The sequence below is a fragment of the Melospiza melodia genome, chromosome 9 (genome assembly GCF_035770615.1).
Source record: "Melospiza melodia melodia isolate bMelMel2 chromosome 9, bMelMel2.pri, whole genome shotgun sequence".
Lineage (NCBI taxonomy): Eukaryota > Metazoa > Chordata > Aves > Passeriformes > Passerellidae > Melospiza > Melospiza melodia.
Window position 1 is genome coordinate 18,605,277 of NC_086202.1, and position 15,407 is coordinate 18,620,683.

General features: G+C 40.7%; 1 protein-coding gene across 2 annotated transcripts in view; it reads left to right on the forward strand.

Annotated features, from left to right (window-relative positions):
- The window catches only part of MARCHF8 (membrane associated ring-CH-type finger 8), an 88,236-nt gene that overhangs the window by 20,256 nt on the left and 52,573 nt on the right, over window positions 1-15,407 (forward strand). For both annotated transcript variants that reach the window (XM_063163621.1, XM_063163620.1), the window contains exon 2: window positions 1,244-1,422. In XM_063163621.1, coding sequence (XP_063019691.1) covers window positions 1,327-1,422 — 96 coding nt within the window. In that variant the 5' untranslated portion in view covers window positions 1,244-1,326. The remainder of the gene's footprint in view (window positions 1-1,243; window positions 1,423-15,407) is intronic.

Here is a 15,407-nt window from a genome sequence, read left to right on the forward strand (position 1 = left end):
CCCCCTATTGTTTAATCAAAACCAGTCAAAATAGTTGATCCTGTTTTCATTTTACACAACTACAGTATTCCTGTGGAGTCTAGTGGAAATAAGCCAAGCTTTCTAGGTTTTTGATTCCATGAAATATGCTGAATGGTCTGGTTCTATCTTCAAAACTTAAAATTAAATGTTAAATAAAAAATGTGTACAATACAAATTAAGGGTATGCACTAAGTGCTAAGATATACTATTTCCAAATTATTAAACAACATAATACATAGGGCATTTATCTAGTCTCTGTTTTTTGCTTTTTCAGATTCAGAACTAGACAAACAAAAAGTTATGTTATGGAAACAGAGGAACAGTGCATCATTCAGTTGCCCTGTTTAATATAGTCCCTGCTGTGTTAATTCCTTTCTAATCTGTTCTTTAAACACAATTGATTGTGTCTCATTTATGGCAAATTACATTCCAAATAAACACGCCATGATATTACATGTTACAAAAAGCTTTTTATTTATTTTAACTTCACTAATCTAATAAAAAGTATGGTTAGTTATGCCTGCCTTTCAGATTAGCATTGCAAATTTTGGCTAATTTATGTCTATCACTATCTTTCCTATGTGTAATGCTTCCCTGTTACATTAGTAGAAGAAGGATAAAGTGTGTGTAGTCCTTCCAGTGAATTCACAATCCCTAGTGAGGGATTTTGATTATATTAATCTCTAATAGTCTTAGGAAAGGAACAGCTCATGTGATACATCTTTCAACTGGTACAGGTTTATATGAATGACAAGAGCCAAATGCAGGCTATTGTCTGTTTTTAGACAAAGCTGCAGAATTCAGGTGTTTTTAGGATGAGTCCTGAGGCAATTCCATCCAGTGTGGGGGGTTGACAGTTTAGGAAACTTACCTGTATGAGCTTTGCTCCCTGCACCTCCAGGTAGCACACTCAGCTTGGAAGAGCTGCTCTTCCTCCCTCTCCCTGTCCAAGCAAACTCAAGCATGATCCCTGCCCTCTAGCTCTGCCCTTAGAATGCTTTCAGAACTGGTTGAGAATTTATTTGTTCATTTTGCATTAATTGTGCTCTGACCTGTCTAGTTAAAATTCTTTAAAATTTCTGCGTCTCTTCTCACCCAGCAAGGGCACCAGAATCCAGAGAAAAAAAGACATATGTCTTGGTCCAGTGGATGGCATAGCTTTGGTTTAGAAATTACTGCATTTCAAGCTACTTTAACATCATCTAATATTTTTATTTTTTAGTTGCAAGGCCTTACAATGGCACAGAATGAGCACTGCGTTCAAGCCTCCTTCCTGTAAATGATAGGACCAAACAAGGCGGTGTGATGAACATGCCACTGCATCAAATCTCTGTCATTCCAGCTCAGGATGTTACCTCTTCCAGAGTCTCCAGGAGCAAGACCAAAGAAAAAGAGGAACAGGTACTGTCAGATATGCTTGATTTTCACTGGAAATTATCTAAGTATAAAATGATAGGGGTTACCAAATCAGACCTGATTCTATTCCAAAGCCCCAACTCCTTGCATTACTGCTGCTTTTAGTGAGGACAAACACTACCAAATTATCTTCTTATTTTTGTGTTTGCTATTTAAAAGCAGCTGTCTGCAAAATTCTAGAGATTGTTGTTGAGTAACTTCTGCAAAAGGCAAGCTACAGCCATCTATTTTGCATAAGAATTCAAGGCAGATAGAGATTTGGATGATTGCTCTAATACCATTATTGTAGAAGCTGTTACAGGTGTATTTAAAGAAAAATTATATGGAATGTGAACTCCTATATGTAGCCATGCATCCTGGTTTTCTTGGCTCTTGGTAGCATATAGTAGCTGTGCTGTATTTCAAAGTGACTAGAATATCACAAGGAGGGCTGTGTACACCATATGTATACATACTGTACTGGTTTATGCAATATGATTTGTATTCTTAATTTGGGAGTATGTGTGTGAGTGGAATCAATCTGAGGTCTTGCTGTGGTGCTAATGCAAAAATATCTGTAGTATCTACTGACTATAAGTCCAGTAAAATCCATTCAATACAATACTTAACAGTTTGTAATAGCATGTGAAGAAGACTAGACTATGTCTAATCTTTGCATGTCAACCTTATTTATCTGGGCTGTGTCTCATGCAGCCCAAAAACCTTAATGTGTGTTGTGCTTTAGTGTACACTGTACTGCATTGATCTTGTATTATCTGTCAGTTCCACAGAAACATCTTTGTGCTTTTGTAGCTTTAACATAGATTGACGTCAGGAGAACATTCACATCATGGTACAGCTACAGGGCTTGCTTTGTGGACTGCTCAGCAGTGGTTAACTCTGAGGAGACCTGGAGTGGTGCTGATTACAGATAGGGTGTAGCTTATCTACAAGGGACTAGAAAGGCACCATCATGTTACAGTAAGGGATTCACCAAAACTAACTTTGAGTAGGGAAAAAGAGTAATTTCTGACACATTGTGATAATTTGCCCTGATGACCCATCTCACCTGATAGCTGTCTAGATTGCACCTATCAAAGTCACCAGGAGAAATAAACTGTCCTAGTATTGACTGTTTTGATTTTTTTCCTTAGTAACATCTTAATGGATTCTAGCCCTTCAGATTCTTAAACCAGGTTCTTAATTAGGCTGGCACACTGCTACCTTTGGTTGCTAGAACTAGGCAAGAAGTTACTATCACAGAGAAGATGCTCTCAGTCCATAAAGCACCTTGTCTCAGGACTCTGCTGGGATCTGTCACTTCCCACGTGTCACACAGAGTTACTGTCTGGGCAGCTCCCTGGGTAAGAGGGCTCTGCTGTTTCCTCCCTTTGGTGCTCTCCCATGTAGTAACTGTGGGTGCTGAGAGTAAAACAGCTCCTTTGTCAAATGCAGGGCAGTGCTGTGAATTTACTACTCTGCTTTGGGACAGTGGAGATTAGGAGGCAGATCAGAACAACTTGGGCCTCTAACCATGCAGTGGGCTCAAGTGAGAGTCTCAACTCTTCTTCTAAACATGTTTTTAGTTTCCAACACAGTGACTTCAGTGTTAACAAATATCCCTTGTGTTTCCTTCATGACAACTAGTTGAAATGTTGGTTATTGTTCCCCTTGCTGGGTTGCTGTTATATTTTTAAGCCTTGGCACATTAGAAGCAGAACAGAATACTTGTTTAAATATGTGCAGTGTTGAAGAGGAAGTGGGACCATGCAAGCAATAGATTAGACTAACTTGGAAACACTTTGTTTCCCAAGTCTTGTCCCTCCTGTCTTCATCAGCATATTCATTCATCTCCAGGTGTCCTGCATTCTGCCAGAACTACAGCTGGAACAGCTGGAGCTCTGGATGAGCTGTCAGCTGTACTGACACTGTGGGTGCTCCTGTGTCCATGAGCCTGGCTCTTATACTCCCTTCCTCACTCCTGCTTCTGGTGTTAACCTTTAATGCTGGATCTTACAATGAGCTGGAGGGCAATCAATTTGTTAATGTGCTGACTTTGACCAATCCAGTTAAACTTTCATATTGCATCAGTTAGGATGTTCAAGGATACTTTATAGTCAGAGTCCCTGTTAACTCCTGGATGCAGTCAAGACCCACTGGGCAAGTCTGAGTTTGCTCATATTTAAAGAATATAGTAAAGGGGAGATGGGATGCAAGAGAAAGAGAATTTCAAGATTATCCTTGCCATATTTTAAATCAGTTTTTTTGTTTCAAAATACCTGTTTTCTGTTGAGATAGCAACTTCAAGATAAAGGGCAGCAATGCAGCTGAACATGATCCTGTATTGGGCAAATCTGCTGAGCAGTTGCAGATAGTTGTTGTGCCCTGGGCAGCATCTACTGTACAAGAGATTGATACTGGGTAAAACTGAGAAAGAAGGTGTTCCAGTACAAAGTCAGTGTAACTTCAATACTTTAATATTTCAGTTGCATAAGTTCCCATTAAACAATACAGATCACAGTTATTTTCTTATGTTGTAGTGGGCCTAGACACGGTTCTTATGTCTGAAATGTTGCAGGTTTTTCTCAAAAACTATTGTATATTTTTGCACAGTTTGAGCCAAGTACTGTAATTTTCTTACCTTACCTTTATTATATAGTAAGAATAGTAAATTTCTTACTTTTTCTGTGCAGGAACAGTAAACTACTCAAACAAATGTGTACACTGTAGTCTTAAAATATTTTGAGTTGTACAAAGCCACTCAACAGTCTGAACAAAATCGAACCACAGTCAAAACCAATAGTACTGTTTCACAGATAAATATGTGGGTTTGCTTTGTAGGACCAGGCTTCTCAGACCAAGTGCATTTCCAGGTGTGCGCTTTATAGATTGAGCAGACTCAGGTACATATCTCCCCTGTTTATTAACAAGCTGTGGCTAAAGCCAAGGTAAATAAAGGTAGAGTGTCATCTAGCACATGAAATTTTGTCTTGCTTTCATTTTTGCTATTTCAAACCAGACCTTTGGCTTGTTGGTCCCTACATCCTGCATTGTAAGAAGTCCTTTGGAGGAAAGGCTCAAGAAGCACAGCAGCAGAAAATGAAGGACCAAGGTGCCTAGAGGGAGAACTCCACCAGTCTCTGAAAAACCAGTGTCTTTCCCATTTCCCAGAACGTGCTCTATATTCTGCTATCTTTTGTAATTCTGGATGTGGTTAGTTATCCAGATTTGTTGTAGAGCTGCACAGGAAGAATTCTCAATCTGAACAGTACAGATCTCACTACTTCTTCTCTTCTATGCTTCTGGTCAAGATGTAGCTCTTTTATTTCAGGTTAAGACTTGCTTTTATTCTACCTTTTCTTGCTATGAGAGGAAATTTTCTGGACTACTGTTTTGTAACTAAATGAAGAACAGCAAGAAATCCTTACCACCTTTGTCATTACAGTGCAGTTTTCCATATTGAGTGATGTATAATAATACCTAGGCATGCTTAATGGCAGATTAAATTGTAGGCTCAATACCTGTGGAAGACTGTGGCAAAAATCTTATTGAATTTGAAGAAGTGTTACGGGGAAAGATTTTTGTCTACCCTTTCTGGTCTATGCCCTCAGTGTATGTATGCATAAGAGCCCGATAGATTCAGGTCAATGTAATTTTCAACATTTAAAATAGTTGAAATCTGAAGTTAGCAGCAATATTTCATGAAACTTTTGTCCATTTCCCCAGTAAAATAAGGAAGGTTGTAAAGGGATTATTACTCTTGCATTTAACTCAGATGAACTGATAGCTTTAAAGGCTATTAATAACCATCATTAGCTTCTTACTAACCCTTCACTAGGAATAGCTTCATGCTTACCTGATTTAAGGGAGAGTTGCTCTATTGTGTGTGAGAAGCCACAACCCCCTTCCCCTGTTTGGTGGGCAGTATGCTGGCAGCAGCGTTTCCTAGTGCATGCAAAAGCAAGCAGCCCTCAGGATTTCATGGGAAACGAGGAACGATGCTGGCATGTGATTGAGGTGGTGTTCTGCATTTGTTATACCATTGTCTTTTTGAGGGCTTTCTGCCTTCCTCACTGAAGCAGACTGATGTCTGCTACAAGTTGTTAGTGTTACTGCAGTGAGCGAAGCTCCCTCAGCAATAGCTTTTCACCACTCTTCTAAAAACGTGCACCAGCCATGGCCTCTGGTGCTGTGATCTCTGCAGATCTCATAAGCAGATCAGGGATGGGTGGGATCAGTGATGGAATGAGAGATCATGACATGTTGGTGCAAGTCATTTTTGGGCACAGTACTGTTCCTTCTCAATAACCTCAACCTGGGAATCAATGCCGAGCTGTCATCAAAGATCACACAGCATTTATCACAGATGCAGATCAATGTTCTAGTCAGATTTAAACTTTCTGATTCTAGTTGATCAGCTGAAACTCCCTTCTGCTCACTTGTCTTGTTTTCTAAGTGCTATGCAGTAATACTGGCTGCTACATGCTCAGCAGAGGTGCTGTGATTGTCCCTGACATCTCCAGGTACTTCTCAAAGCTGTCATCTGGAAGATACTGAGTGCCTCATTTGTGTAGATGGAATTATGGTGAGAGAAGCACATTGTGATGCGTCTTCATAAAGTTCTTCTGCCTTTGTAATGATCTGCATCCTGTAACAGGAAAGGCACTGTGGCCTATTGATTCAAATAACCCACGTCTTACTGTAAAAGCAGGACTTAGAGAAAAAAAGCAATTGATACATTTGCAAGAGTTTGTAGTCATAGATCAGTATTCTCAAGGTAAAGGTGTGTGCTTTATGTTATTGAATCCAGAGTGACACTTTGAGAGCTGTTTTTAAGGTACAGAAGCACCCTGACTTTCTCCATTCACTTTTTGGACTTTGAGCTGTGAATGTGGTCTCTGAGTGGCTGAATTTGGCCCAGATACTCAGGCGTTGTAAGGCTCTGTGTGGGTGTGTTTGGTTTTGCTTGCCCATTAAACTAAATCATTCATTAAACAACCAGGCTCAAAATCCTATGTGAATATTACCCCTTTTATTTTTTGTACATTGACTTGTGTGTTTATGTATAGCTATGTCATACATTAACATGGGGCCCGGTATTTTTCCTTTCTGAAGTTTGCTTTGTATCAAAACTGGCTAACTATGGAAGGGTTTTTGTCTGAGTATTCTTTATCTTTCCTGTGAGAAGCAGAATGTACTTCTCCTGCTGTACTTCTTGTAGGCATATGCTCAGAGTGGGTGGGAATTGTGAAGACCTTTCCTGACAATTCAAATCTTGGTTTTTACTTTAGTGTTTATCAAAGGATCGTAAAGCATTTCTCAGAAGAAGTTACACTTTCCACTCTTCCTGACTTTTGCCAGCTTAAGGGCTTTCTTCTACTGTCCCATGTGTTCCTGGCAAGAGCATGGCTTACTTTGCCTTTGGTACCTGGAAACCTGTCAAGAAGCACACACAGTGAAGCCAGGCCTGAATTAAGCCAGGTCTGTAATCTGGAATTTGTTTTTCTTTTACCACCTGCTAGATGGCATTGGGCAAATCCTTTGGGTTCTTGTGCTATCCTGACTCCCATCTGTGAAAGAGGGCTGGCAGTGCTGACTAGCCTTGTACAGGACTCCAGGTGTATGGATAAAAGCTGAGGAGCTGGAAGCCTTTGTCACTAGGTCCTTTGAGATGTCTGCTTTGCCAGAGTCCAGATCTGCAGACGCTTGTGCTGATGGCCTGAAGCACTGCTGCAGAACACTCTGGGCATGGGGTATGTGGAGAGCAGAGGGGCCTTCCTCCTGGTGGTGAGCATCGCTTGATCTCTGTTGTGGTGCATGTGCCAAATGTTGTGACTTTGCTGAATTTCTTCCACTCTTATCGTGCTTGAGTGCAGGGTGAGAAGCTGGTCCTCCCTCTCAAGCCCTACTCTTGGAAGCTAGCACATGCTGCTTCCCAGCAAACCCCAGTGAAAGGGGAAGAGAGGAGACAGGAAGAGGGAGGGATGGGATGGGATGGGATGGGAGGGAACTTCTCCTGCTTGAGTAGTCCTAACAAAAAGTCAGATCACGCTGTTTGATTCTGCATTGTGTTTGTTTTGGAGTGTGTACAGCATGTGTGTGTGAGGAAAGGAGCAGATGGCTGCTGAGTGGGGATGAATTACAAAAGGAAAAGTGTGGGAAGTGGTTTCTGAAAGGATTTTGAGGGAAAAAAGAAAACTTTCTTTTAAAAATTTAGTAAACATTATGAAAACTAACAGCAGTAGATACAGCAGCAGAGATTTAGGTAGGGATTCTTTAGAGAAGCAGCTTCGGCAGTTTCAGATTTTGCAGTTTGCTTATAGTCACTCATTTGTTTACAGTCTCTGTTTTGACTTTGCTTATTGCATGTGAACTCCTTACTTTGATGTCTTGAGACCAGAAACTTAGAGTTAATGATTATGATCTCTAGCAGTTGCATTAACCTGAATTTTAAACCACCTCTCCAACATTAACAAAATCTGTCTGGCTTTTATAATAAAAGCTCTCTTAAGTAAGCTGAGAGTCATTCCTCAGAAAATACTGTATTCCAAAAGTGCTGATGCAGTTTAATTACATGATAGTCATGTATGCTTTGGTGGTGTTTTGCAGGTCTGTTAATGTTCCTGGTGTATGTTAATGTGCAACAGCTTTCCATAAAGAGAGCCCTGGATGTGAGCTCGTGACTTTGGAGTTTATATTTTTTTTCTTCCCTGGCAGAAGCATGCCTGTTTGTTTGCCTTCTAATGAGATGTGTCTGTCAGTCATGATCCCACAGTGATGTATATATGCATATAAATACCTGCGTTGATGAAATCACCACAGCTCCACAAAGACATTAGTCAAGACTTGATTGTAGTGTGCAGTGATTTTCATCATCCATTGCCTATACTGTTTCTTTCAAGTTAGGCTGTCAGATTCCTGCAGACTGATTTTGAAAGTTTGCTGTTCATTAAATGTAATTTCTGTAAATGAGACACCCCAGAAGTACAGATGGTTTTCCCTCCCGTAGGATGTTTTGCCTCATGCATTGGTGCATAAGGAATGACTTGGTTGATTTGATCTTTCAGACAGATGTTGCTTCTTTGCCTGGTAAAACAAAGTAGGTTGGGTTTGGAGTTGTTTTTTAGGGTGTTTTGTTTTGGGTTGTTTTGAAAGAAGAATGAAGACTAACAATTCTGGCAGGCAGGCATGACGTAGTACCCTTAATGTACTTAAACCTCAGGGAGTTTTAAAATTGTCTAGTTTTAAGCTGCTGATTCCCCTTAAACCCTGCACCCCAGTAGTTTATAGTTAAAACCTCAGCAAAATTATATGTAGGCTTAGATTTGCACCTTGAACTTAGTTAATTCTACTTGGCCTTTATGCCACATATGAATAATTCTTGACAGGGCCAGGGGAAGTTGTTCTTCAGAAGTTGCTCCTCCCTGCTTTGCTGAAATCTAAGCTGTTAGGAGTACAACCTTCTGAGTCAATAATCCTCACACCTAGAAACAAAATCCACCTTTGGGATTCATTCAGCTTTCTTGGTCCCAGAAGTGATGGTCTCTCATCTGCTACTAAACATATTTCTCTCTGGCAGAAGACATAGCTCCTGTTTTAGGAAATTTCTTATGGAGATTTTTGCATGACAGCCACAAGTCAAAGCATACTTTTATTACTGAGCAAGCCCCTATGTGTTTTCTGTGAGGTCGGTGGTTGAAATTCAGAATTTCATTTTTTAGGAGTCAAGAATTGAATTCCAAAAATGAAGGAGCAGAATTCACCTATTTGTCAAGGTTTAAGTTTATTTACAGCCCAGTCCTCTCTTCCTGTAAATAAGCTACGTTGATGTTGATGAAAATGAGTACAAGTGGCCTGTTTATAATTTTTTTATTTGCTTGAATGTAGACCACGTTTGATTCCTTGTGCATCTGGACTACAGGTGGCTGTTAGTGTCAGGAAGAGGGTTGTCCCATTTGACTTCACCCTGTGCTGAGTGAGCACTGCATGATTTCACCATGTTCTTAAAGGATGCAGCATTTCTGCTGTTCCTGGAGGCAGGAATCTGGGGCAGTGTCACCAACTGCTTTGCACACATGTTGAGCATCTGTCAGGGTAATTGGAAGTAGGTGTGTTTAGCACAAATATTCATATACTCAGATTCTATGGGTGTGGAAGCAATTTTTGGTGTATTTTTAAGATTAGAACATTTTTAGTAATAAGTTTGCATCTTACGCTTAGGTTTTTCAGAAACCTGAAAGTAATGAAAGGGGCTGTACATCTAAATTTTTTGTGAAACCTACTGAGGTCTATATCAAAGTTGGATTTGGAGTCATGGATTTCCAATATTCACTCTCTAGTGTGTAGTTGTGTTCATTAGTTAAGTGTATTGTATGTAATATCTCATGTGATAATTATGGATTCGCATCAAATTCTTAAAAGAAGTATGAGATTATCCTTTTCCTAGAATTTAGAGAGAGAAGCCTAAAAAAGATGTTTTAAAAGTTTAAAAGAGTCTGATCTTGGTGGTTTTGAATATCACCTAATCAATTGACTTATTTTTCCTGTAAAGTGGTTAAGGAGCAGCCTTGTAACACATTGATAGCTTTTGCTGAATGGAAAATTGCAAAATCAGAACTGTTTTAGCCAGCTGTGACTAGATGCACAAACCCCATGTTGGTTGTAAAGTTTCTTCTGGCAATCATCTGCCTGCCTATTTCTAGGAATATTCCCAAGCAGTAGATGCAAGAGGAGATGGGTAATGTGTTGCTCAGGTTGAAACAAGGTATGTTTACCTTTTTTACCTCAGACAGTGGCTTGTGATACTTTCTTGCTTCAGTTTTAATAATAACAGTGAAAACTTTCGGTTGATCCCAGAGAATGCAAATGAGTTGTTTGGGCTTGGTTTCCCTCCACTATTCTTAGGTAGGTTTATTGTTATTCAGATGGCTGAAGCATGTTATTTGGGTAAAGATTGCAAGGCAGCCTTGGTTGCAGTGAAGTGAAACATTTGCTAATTTTTGCATCTTAATTTCTCTGAGCTGGTTAACAACAGTTAAGCAACTGTCTTCTGCATGAAATACTGGAATGTAAGGTCCTCTTTGGCTGCCAACAAGCTTCAGATACTCCAGAGACGTTGGAGTTACTCTGAAACATCCACAGGCGGATTTGTGGCAGTGACCCCTAAAGAGAGGGGTTTCTGTTTTCATGCTCCATGGCTGGGATATCTGGGAGAAGTGAAACACAGCTACTGCATACCTCTGAACTTTAAACAATAGCCATTTTAAGTTAAGGACTGAGAAGGAAAGCATTAGGAGAACATGGAGCATTAGGAGAACATGAACTCCTAGCATTAGGAGTTCATGGGAACATTAGCAAATTAGGACCACTGGGTACTGCCAATGCTGATTTGTGCTTAATCTAAGAGAAGGTATCTTCTCTCTTACAGCTGGGAATAGGACTGAGCTGGTTCTCTTCTGTGATTAATACAAAAAATTTGACTGTTTGTCTTGTAATTACTCCAAATCAGCAACACTGTATCACTATACAGTGTGAAGTTCATGCAGAAGGGGAACCGGCATGTTGGAGTACAGATTAAAGTTTTGAACAAAACATCTATTTTTGTATGTTTTTAATATGCAAATTAGAATATACACACCTGCATGTCTGTATATACATTCTCCCCTTGTACTTGGCACTGGTGGGGCCACACCCTGAGTGCTGTGTCCAGCTCTGGCCCCTCAGTTTGGGAAGGATGCTGAGATGCTGGAGCGCATCCAGAGGAGGGAACGAGGCTGGAGAGGGGCTGGGAACACAAACCCTGAGAGGAACCACTGAGGGACCTGGGGGTATTTAGCCTGGAGAAAAGGAGACTCAAAGGTGCCCTTATCAGCCTCTGCAACTCCCTGAAAGGTGATTGTAATTAGGTGGGCTTGGTCTCTTCCTCCAGGCAGCAACTGACAGAACCCGAGGACACAGTCTCAAGCTGTGCCAAGAGAAATATAGGTTGGATATTAGGAAAAGGTTTTTTACAGAACGAGTGATAAAGCACTGGAATGGTCTGCCCAGGGAGGTGATGGAGTCACCATCCCTGGATGTGTTTAAAAAAAGACTGGATGTAGCATTCAGTGCCATGGTTTAGTTGAGGTGTTAGGGCATGGCTTGGACTCAATGATCTTGAAGGTCTCTTCCAACCTAGTGATTGTGTGATTCTGTGTCTGTGTTATAGATATATCTATATATAGATAAGTCATTTTTAGACACTGGTGATAAAGGGTTAGTTGTCCTAATTCCTAGCTAGAGTCAACATAGAAGTAGCACCTCCCACCCCCAAAACTGTTTCACTGAAAATAGCTTGTTTTATTTTAATGATTCCTTTGAAGTTTGTAACACTGAAGGCCAGCAGGGTTAGCCACATTTGACTTGGAATTACGTGTGTTACGTTGCATGTAACTACCCCTGTACATTGAATCTGTAACTCATGGTATTTGGAAGTGGCACTTTAGCTTTCAGCCTTGATTTGAAGATGCAGGGTAAAGCTTCTTAGTTTATAGTTTGTTTCCATGCCAGCCACCATCACAGTGCACAGAAGTGCTTTGCCTGCTAGTTGCTAGCAACTCTTTCTTGAGTAATTGAAACAATCTCTTAAATTCTGCTTTTGGACCTGTGTGTTGAAAACAAGTGGGGTCATTCACTTTATCTAAAAACTTACAGATAAAATTCTGGAGTCTTACCCAATAGGGTGTTTCCTTCAGCATTGTAAATGGGGCAGAGGGAATGAGGGATGAAAAGGTATCCTCTTGGCGCCTCTCTTGTCCTGTTTGAAAGTAAAGGTTGGGACCCTGGAAAAGCGAGTGTCTTAATTAGAAGGCATTCTGTGCTGCTCTTGCTGCTAGCATTTCAGTGGCTTTACAGTTTTTGTCCTCTCTCAGTTCTCCAATGCTACCTTGGCAGTTCAGAGGGAAAACTGAAAACTCTGTTTGCTCTAATGCAAGGGTGAATGGCATTGATCCTGTCCTCAAACCCCATTCAGGTTCTTACTTCCACTTGTCACTTCTCTATAGCTTTCTACAGCTAATCCTCTCCTGTACTTCTGCTTTGTAAGCTGAAACCCACATAATTTGCAATCACAGCCTGTGTGACTTCTGTGAAAATAAAAGGCAGTTTTAGTACTGAGGTTTTTTTTCCCCAAATGAGTTTCATATGCTCTGTATCTGTGAAGTGTCTGTAAGCTTCATCAGCCTGTTAAGCTTTGTGTCACCTGTATATATAACTGGCAGAGCATTTCCTATGCTGTTTTTTTTAAATTAATTTCCATATTATTATTGAAAATATTGACTGGTGCCTGGCTTAGTACCAATCTTGTGAAAACAGCAGGGATGTCTTAATTTGAGAAGGCCAACATCAAATCTGTCATTAGTCAGATCTTCACCAATGGAGCATGTTTTATATCAGTATCATTTATTCCATTTTTAGATGGAAACATTTGAGAAGAGAAATAGAAGGAAACAGTCCTCTATATCAGACATAGTAAAGGTGGGAGTTCTACTGAGCAAAAACAGACCTTTAGAAAAATGTTAATAGGAGACAACAGACTGGCAAAAAAACCCCACCCAACAGATGGGGTGAGCCTGATTGCAATAAGGCAGCTCTTCCTCCCAGTCACATCCTGACCATGGCTGCTGTAAGGGATATTTCTTCTGCAAGAGTTAGTGGGGAGAATTTCAAGAGTGGGTAATGTGCCCAGGTATGAGAGTTTCATTTACAGTGTTTGCTCTGTGTCTTTTGGAGCCTGAGTAACTAATGCCATTCTGAAAGATGCATTTTAATGGTTACTGGAATGAACTGACTGAAGTGTATAGGACCTTGCAGTTTCCATGGGAAGCTGGTTCTTTCCCATGAATTCAGGTGGGGAGGAAGAGAGACATCCTGGATGTCTGGGCTGTGTTGTCCCCTCAGAGCTTCAGTTCCAGCTGGATCATGTTCACACCAGACTGTTTAATCCTGGGGTTTTTCCCCTTATCATCTATAAACCTCTGCTTCTTCTTGAATGTAGATGCAGCAAGGAGCACTGCTGCTGTTCCTAGATGTATGAGCATTTTGAACTGCCCCCAGTCCAGCCAGTCTCATGCTGAGCATGACTGGTGGCAGTACTTATCTCCTGAAAGCATTCCCAGTTTCAGCCTCTGTCCAGCCCTGCTGCTGTGCTTCCAAAGTGCCAGGAATCCTCATGCTGCCCCCAGGAGTGATCAGAAATTTCTATTGATTGTGCTAAATCTCCAGATTCAAATATTTGCTTTCAAGAGTTCTGGTATCTAGGTCTAAATATTTTAGCAGCTTGGTTAGTTTCAGTCAGAAACACAAACCCACCTGTAAACATCTAGAAAATAAATAATAACTACTAGAGCCCAGCAATTCCTTAAAGGCCTCTGACCTCTCTCTACCTCTGGTGCTACAGCTGCTCATATAAGGAACTACTTTAGAAGTCCCAGCCCGCAGCACCTCATCCAGTAAAACCCAGGTATCTTTCCTCTCACCCCTCTGAAATGCACTCTCATGGTCTGTCCTCTTCAAGATGATGTTGCCTGCGGTCTCGCTGCTCACACATATCCCACCAGGAGCTCGGTGGCAGGCTCAGGTGCTCCCTCTGTCCCAAGAATGATGGAGGGGTACCCAACTGGAACGCAAGAAGTACATTGTTAAAGTCCTTCTTTTAACACTGACTTCTCTCTGCCTACCTGTAGTAAACCTGAGGCACACCCAAGTCTCTGGGTTGCAGAGGGAAGGCAGGCAGATGAGATCAACCCATATTTATAGCCTTTCTGGTTTTCAGTGGAGTCATTAGGACAGAAATAACTAAATCTGATGTTCTGGTTTATAATCAGAATTTTTGGGGGTTTAATGCAGAACCTTGAACCCATTGGCCTGTTGTCTTCCTTCTGGTGAATTCTTCTTGCATATTTGGGTAGGTTTTGGCTGTTGTGATTTTTTTAATCTGATGGGTTGTTTCTTGGGGTGAGTTTTTTGGGGTGGTTTTTGGTTTTCTGTTGTTGTTTTGGGGATTTTTTTGAGACACTTTTGAGGAAGCCCATACAGTTCCTCTTCATAGCAAAGTTCTAGTTTTCACTTTATTCTCCTAGATTTCTCAAATGTTCATGAAAGTGACTTAACTAGTTCCTGCCTGTGCAGTTTTTGTTGGGGAGAACTTGTGTGCAGTTCAGGTCTGAACTCAGTTCTATTTTATGAGGCCAAAAAGCAAAACAGAGTCAAAAATGTAGATGTGACGGGAAATAAAAGCCTTGCCAAGCCCCATATGCCCCTTACTTCCTTGGCCATTTCATTTCATGTTCAGCCATCCAGTTTTTGATAGTCTGAATTGGTTTTTTGTGGATTTGGATTTTTGGTGGGTTTTGTTTTGTTTTTTTCTGTAGTCAGTCTTTTAACTCTTTTTTGAAAAATTCTTCAGATCCTACTGTTATAGCCCACTCTTGTTTTATAGTTACTTTATTAACACCCACAGTACTTGGGCAAGCAGCTCTTGATTGCTTTGCAGCATTGTGAATTGCCTGTTGCAGTATTTGAGTTAGACACAGGCATCAACAAAAGTCAGCTCCTTCCAACAGGTACTGCTGTCTTTCTGCCTTTTCCATAGAAGCATGGGTTGGAAGAGTGGCTTATGTGGAATTTGTTAACACTTGTTACAGTTTGGAGACTGGTTCTAAGTTAATTAAAAAGTGCTATAAAATCTTCACTACTTTTTTCTACTGTGAAATTCACATGCACAAGCACCTGCAGGATCAAAGTTCATTAGCTTGTTCAGAGTGTTCCTGATTGCTGGAACTCCCTTCAGCCTTGTTTGTTTGGAAGATGTCTGGTGTACCATTGGATCTGCACAGCCTGCATGTTTCACAAGCCAGAGAAGAGCAGAGCAGTGCTTGCACAAGCATGATTATGGGAATGCACAGGCAGGAAACACTGCCTGGTATTTAACATCTCCTTAAGCTATCTTTTCC